This window comes from Ranitomeya imitator, chromosome 6 (assembly GCF_032444005.1).
Source record: "Ranitomeya imitator isolate aRanImi1 chromosome 6, aRanImi1.pri, whole genome shotgun sequence".
NCBI lineage: Eukaryota > Metazoa > Chordata > Amphibia > Anura > Dendrobatidae > Ranitomeya > Ranitomeya imitator.
In genome coordinates, this window is record NC_091287.1 from 397760969 (window position 1) to 397781220 (window position 20252).

General features: G+C 45.6%; 1 protein-coding gene across 2 annotated transcripts in view; it reads left to right on the top strand.

Annotated features, from left to right (window-relative positions):
- Positions 1 to 20252, top strand: part of MIB1 (MIB E3 ubiquitin protein ligase 1) — a 183087-nt gene that overhangs the window by 22829 nt on the left and 140006 nt on the right. For both annotated transcript variants that reach the window (XM_069731178.1, XM_069731179.1), the window contains exon 4: positions 12309 to 12413. In XM_069731178.1, the coding sequence (XP_069587279.1) occupies positions 12309 to 12413 (105 nt within the window). The remainder of the gene's footprint in view (positions 1 to 12308; positions 12414 to 20252) is intronic.

Below are 20252 nucleotides of genomic sequence, written 5' to 3' on the forward strand. Positions count from 1 at the left end.
CCGCGCTGCTGTTACTGCGGTCGCACTTTTCTCCTTTCCCGGCGCCTGTCCGATCCGTTCGCCCAGCGGCCGCACTTTTACAGGCAGCCACACGGTCTGCGGCCGTATCTTGGGTCCGTGCGGCACGGCCCCCTACATACAGCCGCGCTTTTGCCTCCGGCGGCCATACCGTTTCCGGTCCCGCGGCCCTCTCCAGCGGCCGCCAGTTTCTAATTTAGGTCCCGGCTTCTCCCGGAGCCTACTTCCGGCCGCAACTCCGCCCACTTCCTGCGTTCTTGGGCGGGCTTTTCTCCCGCCCGACTGTCTGCGAGCTCCACCCCCGGCACCTTCTTGGTGCTCCGGGCCAGACAATTAGTTCTGCCCACCCCAGGTACTCCTTGTTACGCCTCCCCCTCCAAGAGCGCGAATCCTGGCATCCTCCCCACTTGCGGTCGCCTCAGCCCCACAGCTGGTCCCAGACAGGAGAGTTTCAGAGGTCTTCTCCATCTGCCTGCACTCCTGCTTCAGGGATCAACACTGAAGCACATCTTCAAAGCCGTGCAGCCTTCCATCCGAAAATCGCATCGCCTGCCATGAGTAGCTCTGCTCTGCAGACTGACACTCTCCTCTGCCCTTCCGTCCCCTATCCTTCTGGCATTTCTCAGGGGTTCGTTCGCCATGTCTAATTCCAAGGGAGGTCGCTCTCGTCCTCCTACTTCTTCCTCTACTTCCTCTGTCTTAGTCAAACACTTTGCGTGTTCGACTTGTAACTGCAAACTTCCGTCAGGTCAGTCCTCTCCCCTCTGGCCTGCAGTAACCCCATTATGCCCACCGCCCAGGACCCCCCTGCTGTTCCGCCCGAGAACGAAGCCTCCACCCCAGCCTGGGCTTCCTCTCTGTCACAATCCGTAGAGGATCTAACACGGGTTTCTCAAACTCTTGTGTCCGTGCTTGATAGGTTGCCCCTTCAGATCCCCGCGGTAGCCAGCTGGTCGCAGGAGGCCCCGCCCGAGCCTTCCGTCATAGGCCGCAAAAGGTCCATACAGGAACGCCGGTCTGAGTCCTCTTCCCGTTCCATCTCGCCCCACGGTCCTTCTCTGCGGTTGGCTTCCCCCCGGTCCTCCTCCCCTGAGTCAGGCGAGGCGTTCTCTGGATTTGAACCAAATCTCCAACATCAAGGTTATGGTTCAGAACCTCATTGGAGCGATAAATCACACCTGTGGCATCAAAGATTCCTCTACGGAACCCACAGACCAGGCGGTTTAGTTTAGACGGTCTAAACCACCTTCCAAGTTTTTCGCTCCTCATCCTGAATTTGAGGAGATCATGACAAGAGAAAGAGAGAATCTGACCAGATGCTTTCAGAGAGCTCACTGCTAATCGGACGGCTTCTCCCTCGGTGGATCCTCCAGTTTCCAGGCTGTCCACCAACACGGTCCTCCCGCTATCCGGCGTGGCATCTCTGAAAGACTCTAATGATAGAGTTATAGAGTTCTTTGCGAAGGCAGCCTTCGAGGCGGCTGCCTCTCTATGCCGGCCTTTGCTTCCACTTGGGTTTCCAAATCCATATCCAAATGGGCCAAACAACTCCGTCAGGGCATCCTGGACGGGGCTCCACCCGGACAGCTGGCGGAGCTTGCCAACCAGATTTCTCATGCGGGCGAATACCTGGTCTCTGCTTCCCTGGATGCCGCGTCTTGTGCGGCCCAGGCGTCCAGCAACGCTGTTGCCATCCGTCGGACCGTTTGGCTCAAGGCCTGGCAGGCGGACTTGTCTTGTAAGAAGTCCCTTACCAGCCTGCCTTTTCAGGGTTCACGTCTCTTTGGTTCCAAGCTCGACCAAATCATTAAGGACGCCACCGGGGGCGCAAGTTCTCTTCTTCCCCAGGCTAGACCTCCAAGAGACCCCGTTCTAGTTACCGGTTTCTTCGCAGCCCATCGCTTCTCTCCTCCAACCTGGGGTAATCGTTCCTGTCCCAGGAAAAGAACGGTTCACAGGTTTCTATTCAAACCTTTTTGTGGTACCGAAAAAAGACGGCAAGGTTCGTCCCATTCTGGATCTCAAATTGCTGAACAGGAGAGTTCGTCTGAAGCACTTCAGGATGGAATCCCTTCGTTCAGTAATTGCTTCCATGGAGGCTCCGGAATTTCTGTGTTCCATAGATATTCAGGACGCCTACCTCCATGTCCCGATATTCCCCGGACATCACCGATTCCTGCGCTTTGCGGTGATCCAGGACCATTTTCAGTTCGTCGCCCTGCCGTTCGGTCTTGCAACCGCTCCCAGGGTTTTCACGAAGATCATGGCGGCTCTGATAGCCATCTTGAGGGTCAGAGGCCTGGTTCTGTTTCCGTACCTCGACGACATCCTCATCAAGGCTCCGTCCTTTTCTCAGGCTCACGAAAGTCTGTCCATCGTCCTCGACACCCTAGCCCGCTTCGGGTGGCTGGTCAACCGGAAGAAGTCCTGCCTTATTCCTTCTCAGTGCATCGTTTTTCTGGGCATGCTCTTCGACACTCGTCAGAACAAAGTCTTCCTTCCTGAGGACAAGAAATCCACCCTTCGTCGGGATGTACGCTCGCTTCAGGGTCCTCGTCTTCCTTCCTTCCGATCGGCCATAAAGGTTCTGGGGAGGATGGTAGCAACATTGGAAGCGATTCCCTTCGCCCAATTTCACTCGCGTCCTCTTCAGCAGGCCATCCTGTCTCAGTGGGACAGGTATGTCTTCTCCCTGGATCGTCCGATCCGCCTCTCTCCCCGGGTCAAACGGTCACTCAACTGGTGGCTGACGTCACCTCTCATCTCCCAGGGCAGGTCCTTCCAGTTCACTGGCAGGTGGTGACAACAGACGCCAGCCTGCTCGGCTGGGGTGCGGTGTTTCGCCACCTGACTGTTCAGGGTCGTTGGTCAGCGCAGGAGTCTTCTCGGCCGATCAACATACTCGAGATTTGGGCCATTTTTCTCTCCCTTCGTCACTGGGAAGGGATTCTCAGGGGTCTACCTATCCGAATCCAGATGGAAAATGCCACGGCGATGGCATATGTCAACCATCAAGGGGGACTCGGAGCTCCTTGGCCGAGGTATCCAAGATCGTCCTCTGGGCAGAGGCAACGGTTCCCGTGATATCCGCGGTACATACCCCCGGCGTTGACAATTGGGCCGCCGACTTCCTCAGCCGCGAGGGTCTTGTGGCAGGGGAATGGTCCTTGCATCAGGAGGTCTTCCATCAGATTTGTCTTCGATGGGCGACTCCGGATGTGGACCTCACGGCGTCCCGAATGAACAGGAAGGTACCTCGGTTCGTCTCCAGGTCCTGCGATCCACTCGCAGTGGGCTTCGACGCTCTGGCCTTTCCTTGGTCGCAGTTCGTGCTTCCCTATCTGTTTCCACCCCTGCCCTTGCTTCCCAAGCTCTTGAAAAAGATCAAGGCGGAATGGGTGCCGGTCATTCTGATCGGTCCGGATTGGCCCAGGAGGTCTTGGTTTGCTGAGATCGTCAACCTTTTCGCGGACGCCCCCTGGCGGCTTCCAGACAGACCCGATTTACTGTCCCAGGATCCGATCTGCCACCCGAATTCTCGGTCTCAGTTTGACGGTGTGGCTGTTGAGACCGCGATTCTAAGAGCGTCTGGCCTTTCGGATCAAGTGATTCGAACTATGATCCAGGCTAGGAAGCCTTCGTCTTCTAGGATCTACTATCGTACCTGGAAGGCTTAATTCCGTTGGTGCTAGTCCAACCGCGTTTCACCTATGTCCTTTTCCCTGCCTTCCATTCTGGGTTTCCTTCAGGCAGGACTGGATTCGGGCCTTGCTCTTAGTTCCCTAAAGGGCCAGGTTTCTGCGCTCTCCATCCTTTTTCAGAAGACGTTATCTTCTCGGCCACAGGTTAAGACCTTCCTTCAAGGAGTAGCCCATGCTGCCCCTCCGTACAGGGCCCCTGTGGATCCATGGGATTTGAATCTTGTGCTGGACGTTCTGAGGGGTTCCCCCTTTGAGCCCCTCAGGGAGGTTTTCCTGTAAGCTCTTTCCTGGAAGGTGGCCGTTCTTGTGGCCATCACTTCTATCCGCCGCGTTTCAGAGTTGGCGGCCCTTTCTTGCCGACCCCTTTTCTTGGTTATCCACCAGGACAAGGTCGTCCTCAGGCCTCCGCCTTCCTTCCTCCCTAAGGTGGTTTCCACCTTCCACCTCAACGAGGACATTGTTCTACCTTCCTTTTGTCCAGCTCCGACTCCTCCTCTGGAGCGATCATTGAACAAGCTGGACCTCGTCAGGGCAGTGAGGATCTACCTGGCTAGAACGGCCGCTTTTCGGAAGACGGATTCTATTTTCGTCATTCCAGATGGCGCGCGTAGAGGCCTGTCGGCTTCCAAGGCGACTATTGCTCGCTGGATCAGAGCGGCAATTTTGGAGGCTTACCGGGTCAAGAACAGAGTACCCCTCCTGGGATTAAGGCTCACTCTACCCGGGCAGTTGGCGCCTCCTGGGCAGTGCACCACAGGGCTTCCGCCCTACAGCTTTGCAAAGCGGCAACCTGGTCTTCCATCCACACGTTCGCCAAATTTTACAAGGTCCATACCTACGCTTCAGCGGACACCAGCCTAGGTAGAAGGATGCAGGCGGCAGTGGCGAGTCCTCTGACCTGGTGGAAGTCTGTTTTTTCCCACCCCAGGGACTGCTTTGGGACGTCCCATGGTTCCTGTGTCCCCCAGTGAGAGGCGATGGAGAAAGCAGGATTTTTGGTTGCTTACCGTAAAATCTGTTTCTCGGAGCCTTCATTGGGGGACACAGCCCCCTCCCTGGTTATTCAGTCTCTGTTGTTCGGTGTTCTATGACTGTTCTTGTGTTTACAGTTCTCATGTTCGTGGTTATGTTGTTTCAACCTTATTGTTTTTCTCCTACTGCTTTCTCACTAACTGAGGTGCATAATGCCTGTCGGTGGGGTGTACACTGCAGAGCAGGAGCTAACTTTTTTGTGCATAGTGTCAGCCTCCTAGTGGCAGCAGCATACACCCATGGTTCCTGTGTCCCCCAATGAAGGCTCCGAGAAAGATTTTACGGTAAGCAACCAAAAATCCTGTTTTTAGGCTATGTGTCCACGTTCAGGAAAGTGTGCAGAATTTTCCTGAGCAAATCCAGACTACTTTCGCAGGAAATCCGCACATGTTTTTGTGCGTTTTTTTTTGCGTTTTTTTCCCAGAGCTTCCCAATGCATCTATATAGATGGAAATCCACGAAAAATCCACAAAATTAATGAACATGCTGCGTTTATTTCTGCAATGCATTTTTATCTTTCAAAAAAAGGCAACATGTGCACAAAAATTGCGGAATGCATTAAAAATGATAGGATGCTTAATGTAAGCGGTTTTTAAGCGTTTTTGCAGTGGAAAAACACCAAAAAAACACAAAAAATACGCAATGTGTGCACATAGCCTAATTCATTCACTTAAAAGTACATTACTCACAAGACAATCTTCTAAAAATAGTCTAGCGGAATACTCAATATCCACAAGGGCTCAATCTAGTCTCAAGGGTAAAGAAATCTGTATGTGTGTGTATATATCTAAAGATGGTTTTGGGGACTACCAATTAACTAAAGAGCCCCTATCTGACAGCACTAATGTCCCCTGAAAAGGCACAACATTTTAGCAAAGTCAGGCCCGAAGCTCCACGGCTGCTTTGGCACTTTCCACTAATCCAGCACTACCATGTACTTTCTTAAAATATGTCCTCAGAAAATGACTTATTGTATAAATAAGGTTTTCATGTTAAATCTTTCTTAAAACTTGGAAGCTTTGTTTTCTTTTTACTTCTAATCTGTATTAAAACCATTTTTCCCAATAAATATTGTAATATGAAATAGAAATACATGTAACACAAAAACCTGATTTAAATAGTAGTAATAATAGTAGTAGTAATAGTAGTAGCCATCTGATGATGGCTTCCCATTAGGCTATTATCGAATGGTAACATCATTACATCATTTACCTTTTTTTTAACCTCTTCATGACCTTGGGATTTTTCGTTTTTCTGTGTTCGTTTTTCACTCCCCTCCTTCCCAGAGCCATAACTTTTTTATTTTTCCGTCAATTTGGCCATGTGTGGGACAAGTTGTACTTTTGAATGACATCATTGGTTTTAGCATGTCGTGTACTAGAAAACGGGAAAAAAATTCCAAGTGCGGTGAAATTGCAAAAAAAGTGCAGTCCCACACTTGTTTTTTTGTTTGGCTTTTTTGCTAGGTTCACTAAATGCAAAAACTGACCTGACATTATGATTCTCCAGGTCATTACGAGTTCATAGACACCTAACATGACTAGGTTATTTTTTACCTAAGTAGTGAAAAAAAATTCCAAACTTTGCTAAAAAAAAAAAATTGCGCCATTTTCCGATACTCGTAGCGTCTCCATTTTTCATGATCTGGGGTCGGTTGAGGGCTTATTTTTTGCGTGCCGAGATGACGTTTTTAATGATAGCATTTTGATCATTTTGATCGCCCGTTATTGCATTTTAAAGCAATGTCGCGGCGACCAAAAAAACGTAATTCTGGCGTTTCGATTTTTTTTCTCGCTACGCCGTTTAGCGATCAGGTTAATGCTTTTTTTAATTGATCGGGCAATTCTGAACGCGGTGATACCAAATATGTGTAGATTTGATTTTTTTTTTAATTGATTTATTTTGATTGGGGCGAAAGGGGGGTGATTTAAACTTTTATATATTTTTTATTTTTTTTCACATTTTTTTTTTAACTATTTCTTTTTACTTTTGCCATGCTTCAATAGCCTCCATGGGAGGCTAGAAGCAGGCACAGCACGATCGCCTCTGCTACATAGCAGCGATCTGCTGTTCGCTGCTGTGTAGCAGAAAATCAGGTGTGCTGTGAGCACCGACCACAGGGTGGCGCTCACAGCTACCGGCGATCAGTAACCATAGAGGTCTCAAGGAACTCTATGGTTACAATGGAGAAGCATCGCCGACCTCCGATCATGTGACGGGGTCGGCGATGCCGTCATTTCCGGCCGCCCGGCCGGATGCGGTAGTTAAATGCCGCTGTCTGCGTTTGACAGCGGCATTTAACTAGTTAATAGGTGCGGGCAGATCGCGATTCTGCCCGCGCCTATTACGGGCACATGTCAGCTGTTCAAAACAGCTGACATGTCCCGGCTTTGATGTGGGCTCACCGCCGGAGCCCGCATCAAAGAGGGGCTTCTGACCTCGGACTTACTATCCCGTCCGAGGTCAGAAAGGGGTTAAGCAAATTTTCAGTTGCGTTTTCCAGTACCAGCAAAGCCTTGAGATTTCAGAAATCTCATGCACACACATTGGTTTTTGGTCATCAGGATTTTGTGCCTTGCATGTCAATGTTGACCATTTAACGAGCCTTGCCACATGACTTAGGATAAAAGCCCAAACCAGAATCTCAATTTGCAGACACTGTGTTTTGGGGTACTGCCCCTATCAAGCAAAGTGTGAGATCTGGTTTGGCTGTGTGAGAGGCGTCTGACCGGGATCCGGAGAGTGACGTGTTGACAATTTGAGCATTTCCCAAAGGAGCATTGCGACTTAAGTCTCCTCATCTCAGCATGCTTAACATGTCACTCTCCGGAAGGAAAACCGTTACCCCTTGGATCTCACCCATTGGAGTGAATGAGTGGAGAAAAAACTCACCAAAAACGCAGTTATCAGGTTTTGCCTTTTTATTTTGCGCCAAAGCCGGATTCTATAGAGCAATACAGAGAAACAAATGGAGCAATGCGTTCAAACATGTAAATATAAAAGGTATAAGTTTATTACATTGCAATTATTTATTATTGCAATAAGTTTCATGTGATTTATGACCCTTTTCTCTCTCGCAATCTTGCCTTCCTCAGCCTCACAGAAACATGGCTAACACCCTCTGACACCGCCTCCCCTTCTGCGCTGTGTTACGGCGGCCTCCACTTCACCCACACCCCTCGCCCCGGCAACAGACATGGTGGAGGAGTGGGTCTTCTCCTTTCTTCAAACTGCACCTTTAACCCAATCCCACCTATACCCTCCCTTATCCCTCCCCTCTTTTGAAGTCCACTCTGTCCGCATCTACTCTCCCTCCAAGTGGCCGTCATATACCGACTTCCGGGCCCGGCCACTGCCATTATTGACTAATTCTCCAACTGGCTTCTTCACTTTCTCTCTGCTGACATTCCCACCATCATCATGGGTGACTTCAACATCCCCACTGATACCCTTCAGTCACCAGCCTCCAAACTTCTGTCCCTTACTTCATCTTTTGGACTTACTCAGTGGTCCTCCGCAGCCACCCGCACAGACGGACATACACTAGACCTGGTCTTCACCCGTATCTTCTCTCTATCTAACTTCACCACCTCCCCTCTCCCGACCACCATCTGCTCACTTTCTCCCTGTCCTTCTCACCGGTCACCCATGTCCAGCAACATGCGCACCCCCGCAGAAACTTTGCACACCTAGACACCCACACACTCTCTGACTCTATCCTACCACTGACATCCATATCCTCACTCCACGACACACAGTGCCACTGCTTTCTACAATTGACACGGTTGCCCCTCTCGTTCATGGTAGAGTCCGACGTATCAATAGACAACCCTGGCACAATAATACCACTAAAAAACTCCCGCAAGTGTCCAGGGTGGCAGAGCGGCATTGGAAGAAAACACATTCGCAAGACGACTTCACTGCATTCAAACAGGCAACACTGGCTTTTAAATCTGCTCTCACCTCTGCTAAACAGGCCTACTTCACAACCCTTGTATCTTCCCTATCCTACAACCCCAAACAGTTATTCAAAACCTTTAACTCCTTCCTCCGCCCACCACTGCCCCCTCCAAGCTCCCTCATCTCTGCTGAGGACTTTGCCACACACTTTAAAAATAAGATCGACCAAACAAGGCGAGTCTTCATTGTTCAACAAACTGTAAAGCGCTGCGGAATATGTTAGCGCTATATAAAAATAAAGATTTATTTATTATTCAACCACCACAACCCCTTTGTATACCTGACCAATGCCCAAACCTCATACCTCCCTATCCAACATCACTGAAGGGGGGCATAATTGTCTCCTCTCCAAATTGCACCTCCCCACCTGTGCGCTCGACCCCATCCCACCTCACCTCCTCCCCAACCTCACCACCACCCTAACCCACCTCTTCAACCTATCACTAACTTCTGGCACCTTCCCTTCTGTTTTCAAACATGCCACAATCACGCCTGTCCTTAGAAAGCCAACCCTCGATCCAACTGCTATGTCCAGCTATCGCCCAATATCGCTGCACCAATTCGCTTCCAAGCTCCTGGAGCAGCACATCCACGCTGAACTTTCCTCCCACTTCTCATCTAACTTGCTCTTTGACAATCTACAATCTGGTTTCTGCCCCCATCACTCAACTGAGACAGCCCTGACCAAAATTACTAACGACCTATGTACAGCCAAAGCTAACAGACAATACTCTGTACTCCTCCTTCTAGACCTGTCCTCTTCTTTCGACACAGTTGACCACTGCCTCCTACTACAGATCCTCTCCTCCTTTGGCATCAAAGACCTCACCCTCACCCTATCCTGGATCTCCTCATACCTTTCCAACTGTGCATTCAGCGTCTCCCCTCCCACACTACCTTCTCATTCCACCCTCTCTCTGTTGTTCCCTAAGGCTTTGTTCTAGGACCCCTACTCTTCTCAATCTATACATTTGGCCTGGGACAACTCATAAAGTCCCATGAATTCCAGTACCACCTTTATGCTGATGAAACTCAGATCTACCTTTGTGGCCCAGACGTCGCCTCTCTGCTGTCCAGAATCCCGTAGTGTCTATCAGTCAAATCCTCCTTCTTCTCCTCTTGCTTCCGCAAACTCAATGTGGACAAATCTGAACTCATCATCTTTCCTCCATCTCATAGATTTTCCATACCTGACCTTTCTATCGCAATTAACAACATCACGCTTTCCTCCGTAATGGAAGTCCGCTGCCTTGGATTAACTCTTGACTCTACCCTGTCCTTCAAACCGCACATCCTGTCACCTCCAGCTCAAAAATATCTCCAGAATCCGTCCTTTCCTAAACCGCCAATCTACTAAAATGTTTGTGCATGCCCTCATCATCTCCCGCCTTGACTACTGCAACATCCTTTTCTGTGGCCTCCCTGCTAACACCCTTGCACCTCTCCAGTCCATCCTTAACTCTGCTGCCCGACTAATTCATCTCTTTCCTCACTACTCCTCAGTTTCTCTCCCCTGCAAATCTTTTTACTGGCTCCCATTCCCTCAGCGTATCCAGTTCAAATTACTAATACTGATCTACAAAGCCATCCATAACCTGTCTCCTCCATATATCTCTGAACTAATCTCCCGATATCCTCCCTCACGTAATCTCCGGTCCTCCCAAGACCACCTTCTCTCCTCCACACTTATTTGCTCCTCACCCAACCGCCTCCAAGACTTCTCCCGAATATCCCCCATCCTCTGGAATTCTTTGCCCCAACACGTCCAACTATCAACCACATTCGGATCCTTCAGACAGCACCTGAAAACCCACCTCTTCAGGAAAGCTTACAGCCTGCACTGACCCCGCTGCCTCCTCATCACTACAGGAGCTACCGCCTCACCAACATCGGAGCTCCTGCAACCCTCAACCTATTGTCTCCTTCCCCACAATCCTGTAGAATGTAAGCCCGCAAGGGCAGGGTCCTCGTCCCTCTGTATCAGTCTGTAATTGTTCGTTTGCTTAGTGTAAGTGATATATCTGTAATTTGTATGTAACCCCTTTTCATGTACAGCACCATGGAATCAATGGTGCTATATAAATTAATAATAATAATAATTGCGGTACATGATTACAAAAAGCGTATTAGTACATAGTACCAAAAACATATTTATGGATCAGTAATAGAGACAATACAGAGAGAGGATCAGGTAGAGGGCAGCATGTACAATCACATTATATCACATGGGCATTTTAACCATGGTAATAAAGTGCATAGAGCTTATGTAAACCTCAGAGACAATAGAAAATAGTGGAGAAGATATAAGTATTATGTAGTAGACCTGTGCTTGAAATCAGATCAAGGCCGATATATTTAAACCCCACCATTCCCCCCCAGGTTCTTAGGGTACGTTCCCACGGTGCTGCGGATTGGACACTGTGTGCAGAGGCCAACCCGCAGCGTCCAGATGTTACAGCATAGTGGATGAGATTTCAAGAAATCCCATGTCCACTATGTGTGCACAGATGCCTGTGGATCACCTGCGGAGATGGACATGCGGCGCATCTTTCCAGACCGCAGCATGTTAAATTTTCTTGCGGAAACGTAAGACTCCGCAAGATAAATTTCACCCACACAATGTATTGGGTGCGGTGATTCTGCACAGTTCAGTGATCACATGCAGAATCGCCGACCTTCAAAAGCCAACAGCGCTATGGATGCAGCAAACATGTGCTACGTCCAAAGCGCTGCCAATTACTGACTGTTCACCCGGTTGTGCCCATATTGTGAAGTGAGAGATAACACAACGCTAGCCCTAGAATAGGACTTTTTTTTTTCAACACTAAACTTTATCAGCATGCAATAGAGTTAAATCTAGCACGCAAAAAAAAAAAGGTTTGCTGCAGGAAAAAAATGCTGAGAAAAAAATCCCTTGTGTGAACTTACTCTAAAGGGAAGCTGTCATGTTGTACAGTCAGTCCGATCTGTGGACAGCCTGGTAAAGAGAAGAAACTGAGAATAGTGATATATAGGTTTGTGGGAGAAGATTCAGTAAATCTGGTCCCAATTTTGCCAGAGTTGTTCCTTTTAAGGGAACATTAGGGCTACTTCCAAAAACCTTTGCCACTAGAACTTTTTTAGAAATATAACCAACCTGGGGCTTCCCACTATTTTATTAAATAAAATGAGTTGCCCAAGATTGGTGATAGGTACTTTATGAGGGGTGCTGGACTCCATGGACCTGTTCGTATCTTCCTTCTTATCCCTGACCAGTGCTAATAAGATCTAGGAACTACGTGAGAAGGTGGTAGATTGTCCTCCTGATCTCGCAACCTTCACATCCGATAGTCTAAAAATCCACACAAAGTGTCCATCTGGATAGATTGTTAATACATTTGCATAATAATAGATGGTGTTCTTTTATATTGTGTCTCGGCCGCTGGTCACACAGATGAGGTCAGGGCATGGTGCCACCACTCTGGTTATGAAGCTTTTAAAATCAGGAAAATACTTGGAAACATTACTCTCCATATTTACGTAACCTAGCCTCCTGGATACTTTTCTGTCACTATTTCATCTAATCAATTGACATCATTTTGTTTAATCTCATTTTAGGTAACTGAGATCCAGGACTGGAGTGCATCAAGCCCACACAGTGCTGCTTATGTCCTTTGGGACAATGGAGCTAAAAACCTTTACAGAGTTGGATTTGAAGGCATGGTAAGTAATTAAGAAAGGACAATTCCTGCAAGTATTCAGCAGTTGCAAGGGCAGAGAGTATCTTTTTAACTCTTTTGTTGCAAAGCACATCCTGGCCTGGGTGATGTAGTGAATCTCCTTTGTGATACATCTTTGACTGAGATGAATTGGCAATAGGGGTGGCATTGCTGCACATTGTTGTGTTTTGACCCTTCCAGCTGTTCCAGTGTTACGTTTAATCTATTTACAGCCCTGTATTGTTACTGCTTGGAGAAAAAGCATGCTTCCTTTTAATGCAGTCAGACATTAGACTCTTTGACCATCCGTTCTGTCATTGTTATAAGTTTTTTTTTCTCTTGAGTTTGTCGCCTGTCTGTGACTCTGGTTCCTTTGCTTCCTTCTATTTTTTTATATTGTTGCAAAATTGCTTCATGACAAGTCTCCCCACACCCTACCAATCATTGGTGAAATATGTCAAGATTTAACCCATTCATCGCCTGGCCATTTTCATTTTACTTGCTTTTGTTTTTTCTTCCCCTTCTTCCAAGAGCCATAACTTTATTTTATATATATTTTCGTCAATATGGCTGTGTGAGAGCTTGTTTTTAGCTGGACGAATTGTACTTTTGAATGTCATCAGTGTACTGGAAAACAGGAATAATAAAAACAAGTGTTGAATTTGGATTTGTTTTTTGCATTTACAGTGGTCATTATATGGTAAAACTGACCTGGCAGTATGATTGCCCATGTCAGTACGAGTACACAGATACCAAACATGTATAGTTTATTTTTTAAGTTGCTTTTGTCACCATTTTCCAAGCTTTCCATTTTTCAGGCCTTGGGGCTGGATAATGGCTTATTTTTTGCGCCCTTAGCTGACGTTTTGGACATTTTTGAATGCAGCGGTCCCAGCGTGTGTTCTTTTTTTTAATTTCTTTAATTTTCAATGGGGTGAAGGGGAGGTGATTTGAACTTTAGTATTTTTTTTTCTTAATATATTTTAAAAACTCTTCCACAGACCCACGGCTGCCATTACAATCCATTGCTCACGCCTACGATCATGTGACAGTGGCGCCGATGGGCGGGGCTAACCCCCGAGCCTGTTTTCACCTTCATGACGAGGCCAAATTTTACAATTCTGACCAGTGTCACTTTATCTAATATATAAAGCTGAATGTGTGTATGTGTGTGTGTGTGTATGTGTGTGTGTATGTCCGGGATTGGCATCTGCACCGTCGCAGCTACAGCCACAAAATTTTGCACAGTCACACGTCTGGACCCCGAGAGCGTCATAGGCTATGTTGTGAGGCGAAATTTTAACCCCGCGCATTCCAATTCACCAAACAATTTTGCCCCTATCTACATAATGGGGAAAAAAGTGAAAGGAAAAGTGTTGGAGGCGTCGCACCTACAGCCACAAAATTTTGCACAGTCACACGTCTGGACCCTGAGAGCATCATAGGCTATGTTGTGAGGTGAAATTTTAACCCTGCGCTATCCAATTCACCAAACAATTTTGCCCCTATCTACATAATGGGGAAAAGTGAAAGGAAAAGTGTTGGAGGCAAATTGACAGCTGCTAGATGTGAACAAGGGAGACTTAAAGAATGAGAGCGATGGCGCCAAAGAGGTATATACCGTACAATTGCTAAGTTGGGGCCACGACATGGGATACTCACCACACACGGGGATATGAACACACACACAAAATGCGCCACACACTACCACATGCTTGAACACATATACCACCCTCAGCACACATTTCATCACACATACACCAACCTCGCCACATAAAAGTCGAAACACAAAAGTCGCCACTCAAAACTCGCCACGCGCAAAACTCGCCACGTGCAAAAACTAGGCTCACGCAAAACTCACCTCATGGAAAACTCGCCACACGCAAAACTTGCACACGCGGAAAAGTTGCCACATGCACAAAAGTTGCAACACATGCAAAAGTTGCCTCACACAAAACTTGCACATACTCAAAAGGCACCACACATAAAACTCGCCACGTGCAAAACTCGCCATGCGCAAAACTTGCTGCACACAACTTGCTACACTAACCTGTCACATGCAACTCGACACACAAAAAGTTGCTACACGCATGTTGCCACACAAAACTCATCTTACAAAAGTCGCTACATGCATGTCGCCACACGCAACTCAACACACACAACTTGACAAAGGAAACTCGCCCTAAAACACACACAAGTCTGGTATTATCCTTCAAAAATAAAAATCTGATTAATAAGCAGACAAACTACAAGAGCAACAAATGTACCATATAGGAAATACGGCAGCTGTCAGTCACAAGACCTGTCTATTATGTGTATGTGTGAGCTAATATATACTGCCAGGGCAGAGGGCTTCCTGTTGGCTGGGGATTTATCAGGCTGCCAATTTAGCTTACAAATACTGAGGTAAAAATACTGAGCAAATAACGTGTGAACGAGGTCTAATACAGGAGGAGATGATACACAGGTATATACTATATACAGGGGAGATGACACACAGGTATATACTATATACAGGAGCAGATTACCTACAGGTATATACTATATACAGGAGGAGATGACATACAGGTATATGCTATATATAGAAGATGACATACAGGTATATACTATATACAGGAGGAGATGACACACAGATATATACTATATACAGGGGAGATGACACACAGGTATATACTATATATAGAAGGAGATGACATACAGGTATATACTATATATAGGAGGAGATGACATACAGGTATATACTATATATAGGAGGAGATGACATACAGGTATATACTATATACAGGGGAGATGACACACAGCAGGTATATACTATATACATGGAAGATGACATACAGGTATATACTATATACAGGAGATGACATACAGGTGTATACTATATATAAGGGAGATGACAAACATGTATATACTGAGGTGAAAATGAGAGGTGTGAGGTGAAAATGAAAAGGTGTGAGTGCAAAATGAGAGGAGTGAGGGAAAATAGTGGAGTGATCGGAAAATGACAGATGTGAGGTCAAAATGACAAGTGTTAGGGGGGAATGAGAGGAGTGAGGGAGAAAATGAGAGGTGTGAGGGAGAAAATGAGAGATGTGATTGGGAAAATGAGATGCGTGATGGGAAAATAAGAGAAGTGACGTGCTATAACTAACCACAGATATTTACTATGCCCAGGCAACGCCGGGCTCTTCAGCTAGTGTGGTAATAACTCTGGAACACTTCAACGTATCCCACTGATTCTTCGTGACATATTGTACTTCATGATATTGGTAAAATTTGTTCAATATGCGTTATTTGTGAAAAAAATTAAAATTTTGTGAAAATTTCACACTTTTCAAACTTTTTAAATTTGTATGCCCTTAAATCAGAGAATAATGTCACACAAAATAGTTAATAACATTTCACACTTTTCTATTTTACTTGAGCACAATTTTTGAAACATAATTTTTTTTTTAGGAAGTTAGAAGGGTTAAAAGTTGACCATCGATTTCTAATTTTTACAACAAAATTTACCTAACCATTTTTTAGGGACCCACATTCCGTTTGAAGTGATTTTATTGGGTCTATTTGACAGAATATACCCAACAGTGACACCATTCTAAAATCTGCACCCCTCAAGATACTCAAAACCACATTCGATAAGTTTATTAACTCTTCTGGTGCTACACAGGAAGTAATGGAATGTGGAAGGAAAAAATCAACATTTAAGGGTAACAGGAGAAAATGGACACCAAAATTTGTTTTGAAATTTGCCCTGAGTATGCGAATACCCCAAATGTTGGTGGAAACTACTGTTTGAGTGCACGGCAGAGCTCGGAAAGGATGGAGCCCCATTTGACATTTTTGAATGCAAAATTTGCTGGTTTAATTAGCGTACACCATGTTGCATTTGGAGAGCCTCTGATGTGCCTAAACAATGTAAACCCCCCTCAAGTGACCCTATGTTGGAAACTAGAGTCCTCAAGGAACTTGTCTAGATGTGTGGTGGTGAACACCTTGAACCCCCAGGTGCTTCACAGAAGTTTATAATGTGGAACGGTGAAAATAAATCAAAATTTTCCCACAAAATGTTCATTTAGCCCCAAATTTAGCATTTTCTCAAGGGTAAAAGGAGAAATTGCACCATACAATTTGATGTGCAATTTATCTTAAGTACGCTGAAAACCCAACTGTGAGGCAAAATTACTGTTTGTGCGCACTGCAGGGCTTGGAAGGGAAGGAGCGCCATTTGACTTTCGGAGGTCAAAATTGGCTAGAATCATTAGCAGACGTCATGTACCATTTGGAGTGCCCCATGTGTCTTAACAGTGTATACACCCCACAAGTGATCCCATTTTGGAAACTAGACCCTTCAAGGAACTTATCTAGATGTGTGGTGAGCATCTTGAACCCCCCAGATGCTTCACAGAAGATGACATTTTTCCTACAGAAATGTTTTTAGCTCCAATTTTTTTTTTTTTTCACAAGGGTAACAGGAGAAAATGGACCTTAAAATCTGTTGTGCAATTTCTCCTGAGTACGCCGATACCCCATATGTGGGGAAAAACTACTGTTTGGACTCATGGCAGTGCTCTGAAAGGAACGAGTAATGTTTTGGAACGCAGACTTTGATGGAACTGTCTGCATGTGTCATGTTGTGTTTGGAGTTCTCCTGATGTGCCTAAACAGTGGAAGCCCCCATAAGTGACCCCATTTTGGAAACTAGACCCCTTAAGGAATTTATCTAGATGTGTGGTGAGCACCTTGAACCCACATTTCACAACGTTGATCTGTGAAAATGATAAACATTTTTTTTCCCACAAAAATGTTTTAGCCCCAACTTTTTTCATTTTCACAAGGATAGCCGGAGAAAGTGGGCCCCAGAATTTGTTGGGCAATTTCTCCCGATTGCACCGATATCCCATATATGATCGTAAACTACTTTTGAGGCACAGGACAAAGCTCAGAAGGGAAGGAGCACCATATTGGAGATTTTGCTGAACTGGTTTGAGGGTGCCATGTCCCATTGGCAGAGCCACTGAGAGGCCAGAATAACACCATAAGTGACCAGATTGAACAAACTAGACCTTTCAATGAACTCACGTAGGGGTGCAGTGATCATATTGACACCACTGGTTTGTCACAGAATTGTATATACCCTTAGGCAATGAAGAAAAAATACTTGCATTTTTACCACCAAAATTTTGTTTTAGCCCCAGATGTAACGTTTTCTCACTGGGAAATACCGTAGGTAGAAATGGCACCAAAATGTGTCCCACGTTTTCTGCTGAATGTAGAAATACCCCATATGTGGCGGTACAATATTGCTTAGATATATGGCAAGACTCGGGAGGGACGCAGCACTATTTGCCTCCTGGAGCACAGATTTTCCTATAATAGTTTGCAGACTCCATATACAGAGCCCCTAACTTCTAGAAGAGCAGAATCTCCCTCAAGTGACCCTTTTTGGAAATTAAATCCACATGCGGGTATATCTATAGGTATAGTGATTAAGTCCATGGGTCTTTTCCAGAAATAAGCAGCAGTGAATGACTGCCGTTGTAGTGCCCAGTACGTTGTAGTGCCCAACTCATGCCTCTGGAGACATGCACCCGTAAATTAGGCGGGCTCACATCACTACAGAAATTCCAAACATTTGGATGCTAAATCTGGTTTAGACACGCTGGGGCTCAGAAGGGAGGGATAATTTGGATTTGCAAGCACAGAAATTGCTGAATATCTTTTGGGTGCGAGCAGCCATTTAGCTTTTCCAGAGCCTTTTTATGTGGAAGCCCCCTATATTTCTTTTAACAGATGACGGACCTTAGTGGGGACTTGATTATTTTTTTGGATTGATTTGAAGCCTGTATTGGAAGCATTTTATATAACGTTTTGGATCACTTTTATCCTGGGCTCTACACTGAAAATTTACTTTTGGGGTTTCTATCTAAATCTCTTATTGACATGATTCAGATGAAACCCCAAGAAATCCATTCACTATTATGAGGCAGTAGAGGTACATTGTACTCTGTCTGGCCTCTGTTCAGCGGTGTTCTTTTCAGAGGTACACAAAACTGTGGCCGACCTCGCTTTTATGCACGCCTAAAGAGATGGACACTACCAGATCACAGGTCTGTCAGTGTCCACAGTGCCGCCATCTGCCTACTTATAGGGAATCTTCCACCGGGGGTTCCGTCTGAATCACGTATTTCAGAGATTTACCCAGAAACCACGGTGTAAGTGCTCAGGATAAATGTGAGCCAAGCCTTACTGTGATCTTTAAGAGGCAGATTGAACAAATCAGTAGCAGGTTAAGAATTGGTTTTATTTATTTTTTTGCGCAGTTCTTCATGTGGTATAAGGGATTAGACAACTTTATTCTTCGAGTCGGTGCAATTACAGCGATACCAGATTTATATACAATGGGAAAAAAAGTATTTAGTCAGCCACCAATAGTGCAAGTTTTCCCACTTCAAAAGATGAGAGGCCAGTAATTTGACATCATAGGTAGACCACAACTATGAGAGTCAAAATGAGAAAACAAATCCAGAAAATCACCTTGTCTGATTTGGCAAGATTAATTTTCCAAATTATGGTGAAAAATAAGTATTTGGTCACCTAAAAACATGCAAGATTTCTGGCTCTCACAGACCTGTAACTTCTTCTTTAACCCCTTTACCCCCAAGGGTGGTTTGCACGTTATGGACCGGGCCAATTTTAACAATTCTGACCACTGTCCCTTTGAGGTTATAACTCTGGAACGCTTCAACGGATCCCAGTGATTCTGACATTGTTTTCTAGTGACATATTGTACTTCATGATAGTGGTAAAAATTCTTTGATAGTAACTGCGTTTATTTGTGAAAAAAACGGAAATTTGGCGAAAATTATGAAAATTTCGCAATTTTCCAACTTTGAATTTTTATGCAATTAAATCACAGAGATATGTCACACAAAATACTTAATAAGTAATATTTCCCACATGTCTACTTTACATCAGCACAATTTTAGAACCAAAATTTTTTTTTGTTAGGGAGTTATAAGGGTTAAAAGTTGACCAGCAATTTCTCATTTTTACACCATTTTTTTTTTAGGGACCACATCTCATTTGAAGTCATTTTGAGGGGTCTATATGATAGAAAATACCCAAGTGTGACACCATTCTAAAAACTGCACCCCTCATGGTGCTCAAAACCATATTCAAGAAGTTTATTAACCCTTCTGGTGCTTCACAGGAATTTTTGGAATGTTTAAATAAAAATGAACATTTAACTTTTTTTCACAAAAAATTTACTTCAGCTCCAATTTGTTTTATTTTAACAAGGGTAACAGGAGAAAATGGACCCCAAAAGTTGTTGTACAATTTGTCCTGAGTACACAGATACCCCATATGTGGGGGTAAACCACTGTTTGGGCGCATGACAGAGCTCGGAAGCGAAGGAGCACCATTTGACTTTTCAATGCAAAATTGACTGGAATCGAGATGGACACCATGTTGCGTTTGGAGAGCCCCTGAAAAATAAAACAAACATTTTTTCCCAGAAAAATTATTTTTTAGCCCCCAGTTTAGTATTTTCCCGAGGGTAACAGGAGAAATTGGACCCCAAAATTTGTTGTCCAATTTGTCCTGAGTGCGCTGATACCCCATAAGTGGGGGGGAACCACTGTTTGGGCGATGGAGGGCTTGGAAGGGAAGGAGCTCCATTTGGAATGCAGACTTAGATGGAATGGTCTGCAGGTGTCACATTGCGTTTGCAGAGCCCCTAATGTACCTAAACAGTAGAAACCCCCCACAAGTGACACCATTTTGGAAACTAGACACCCTAAGGAACTCATCTAGATGTGTTGTTAGAGCTTTGAACCCCCAA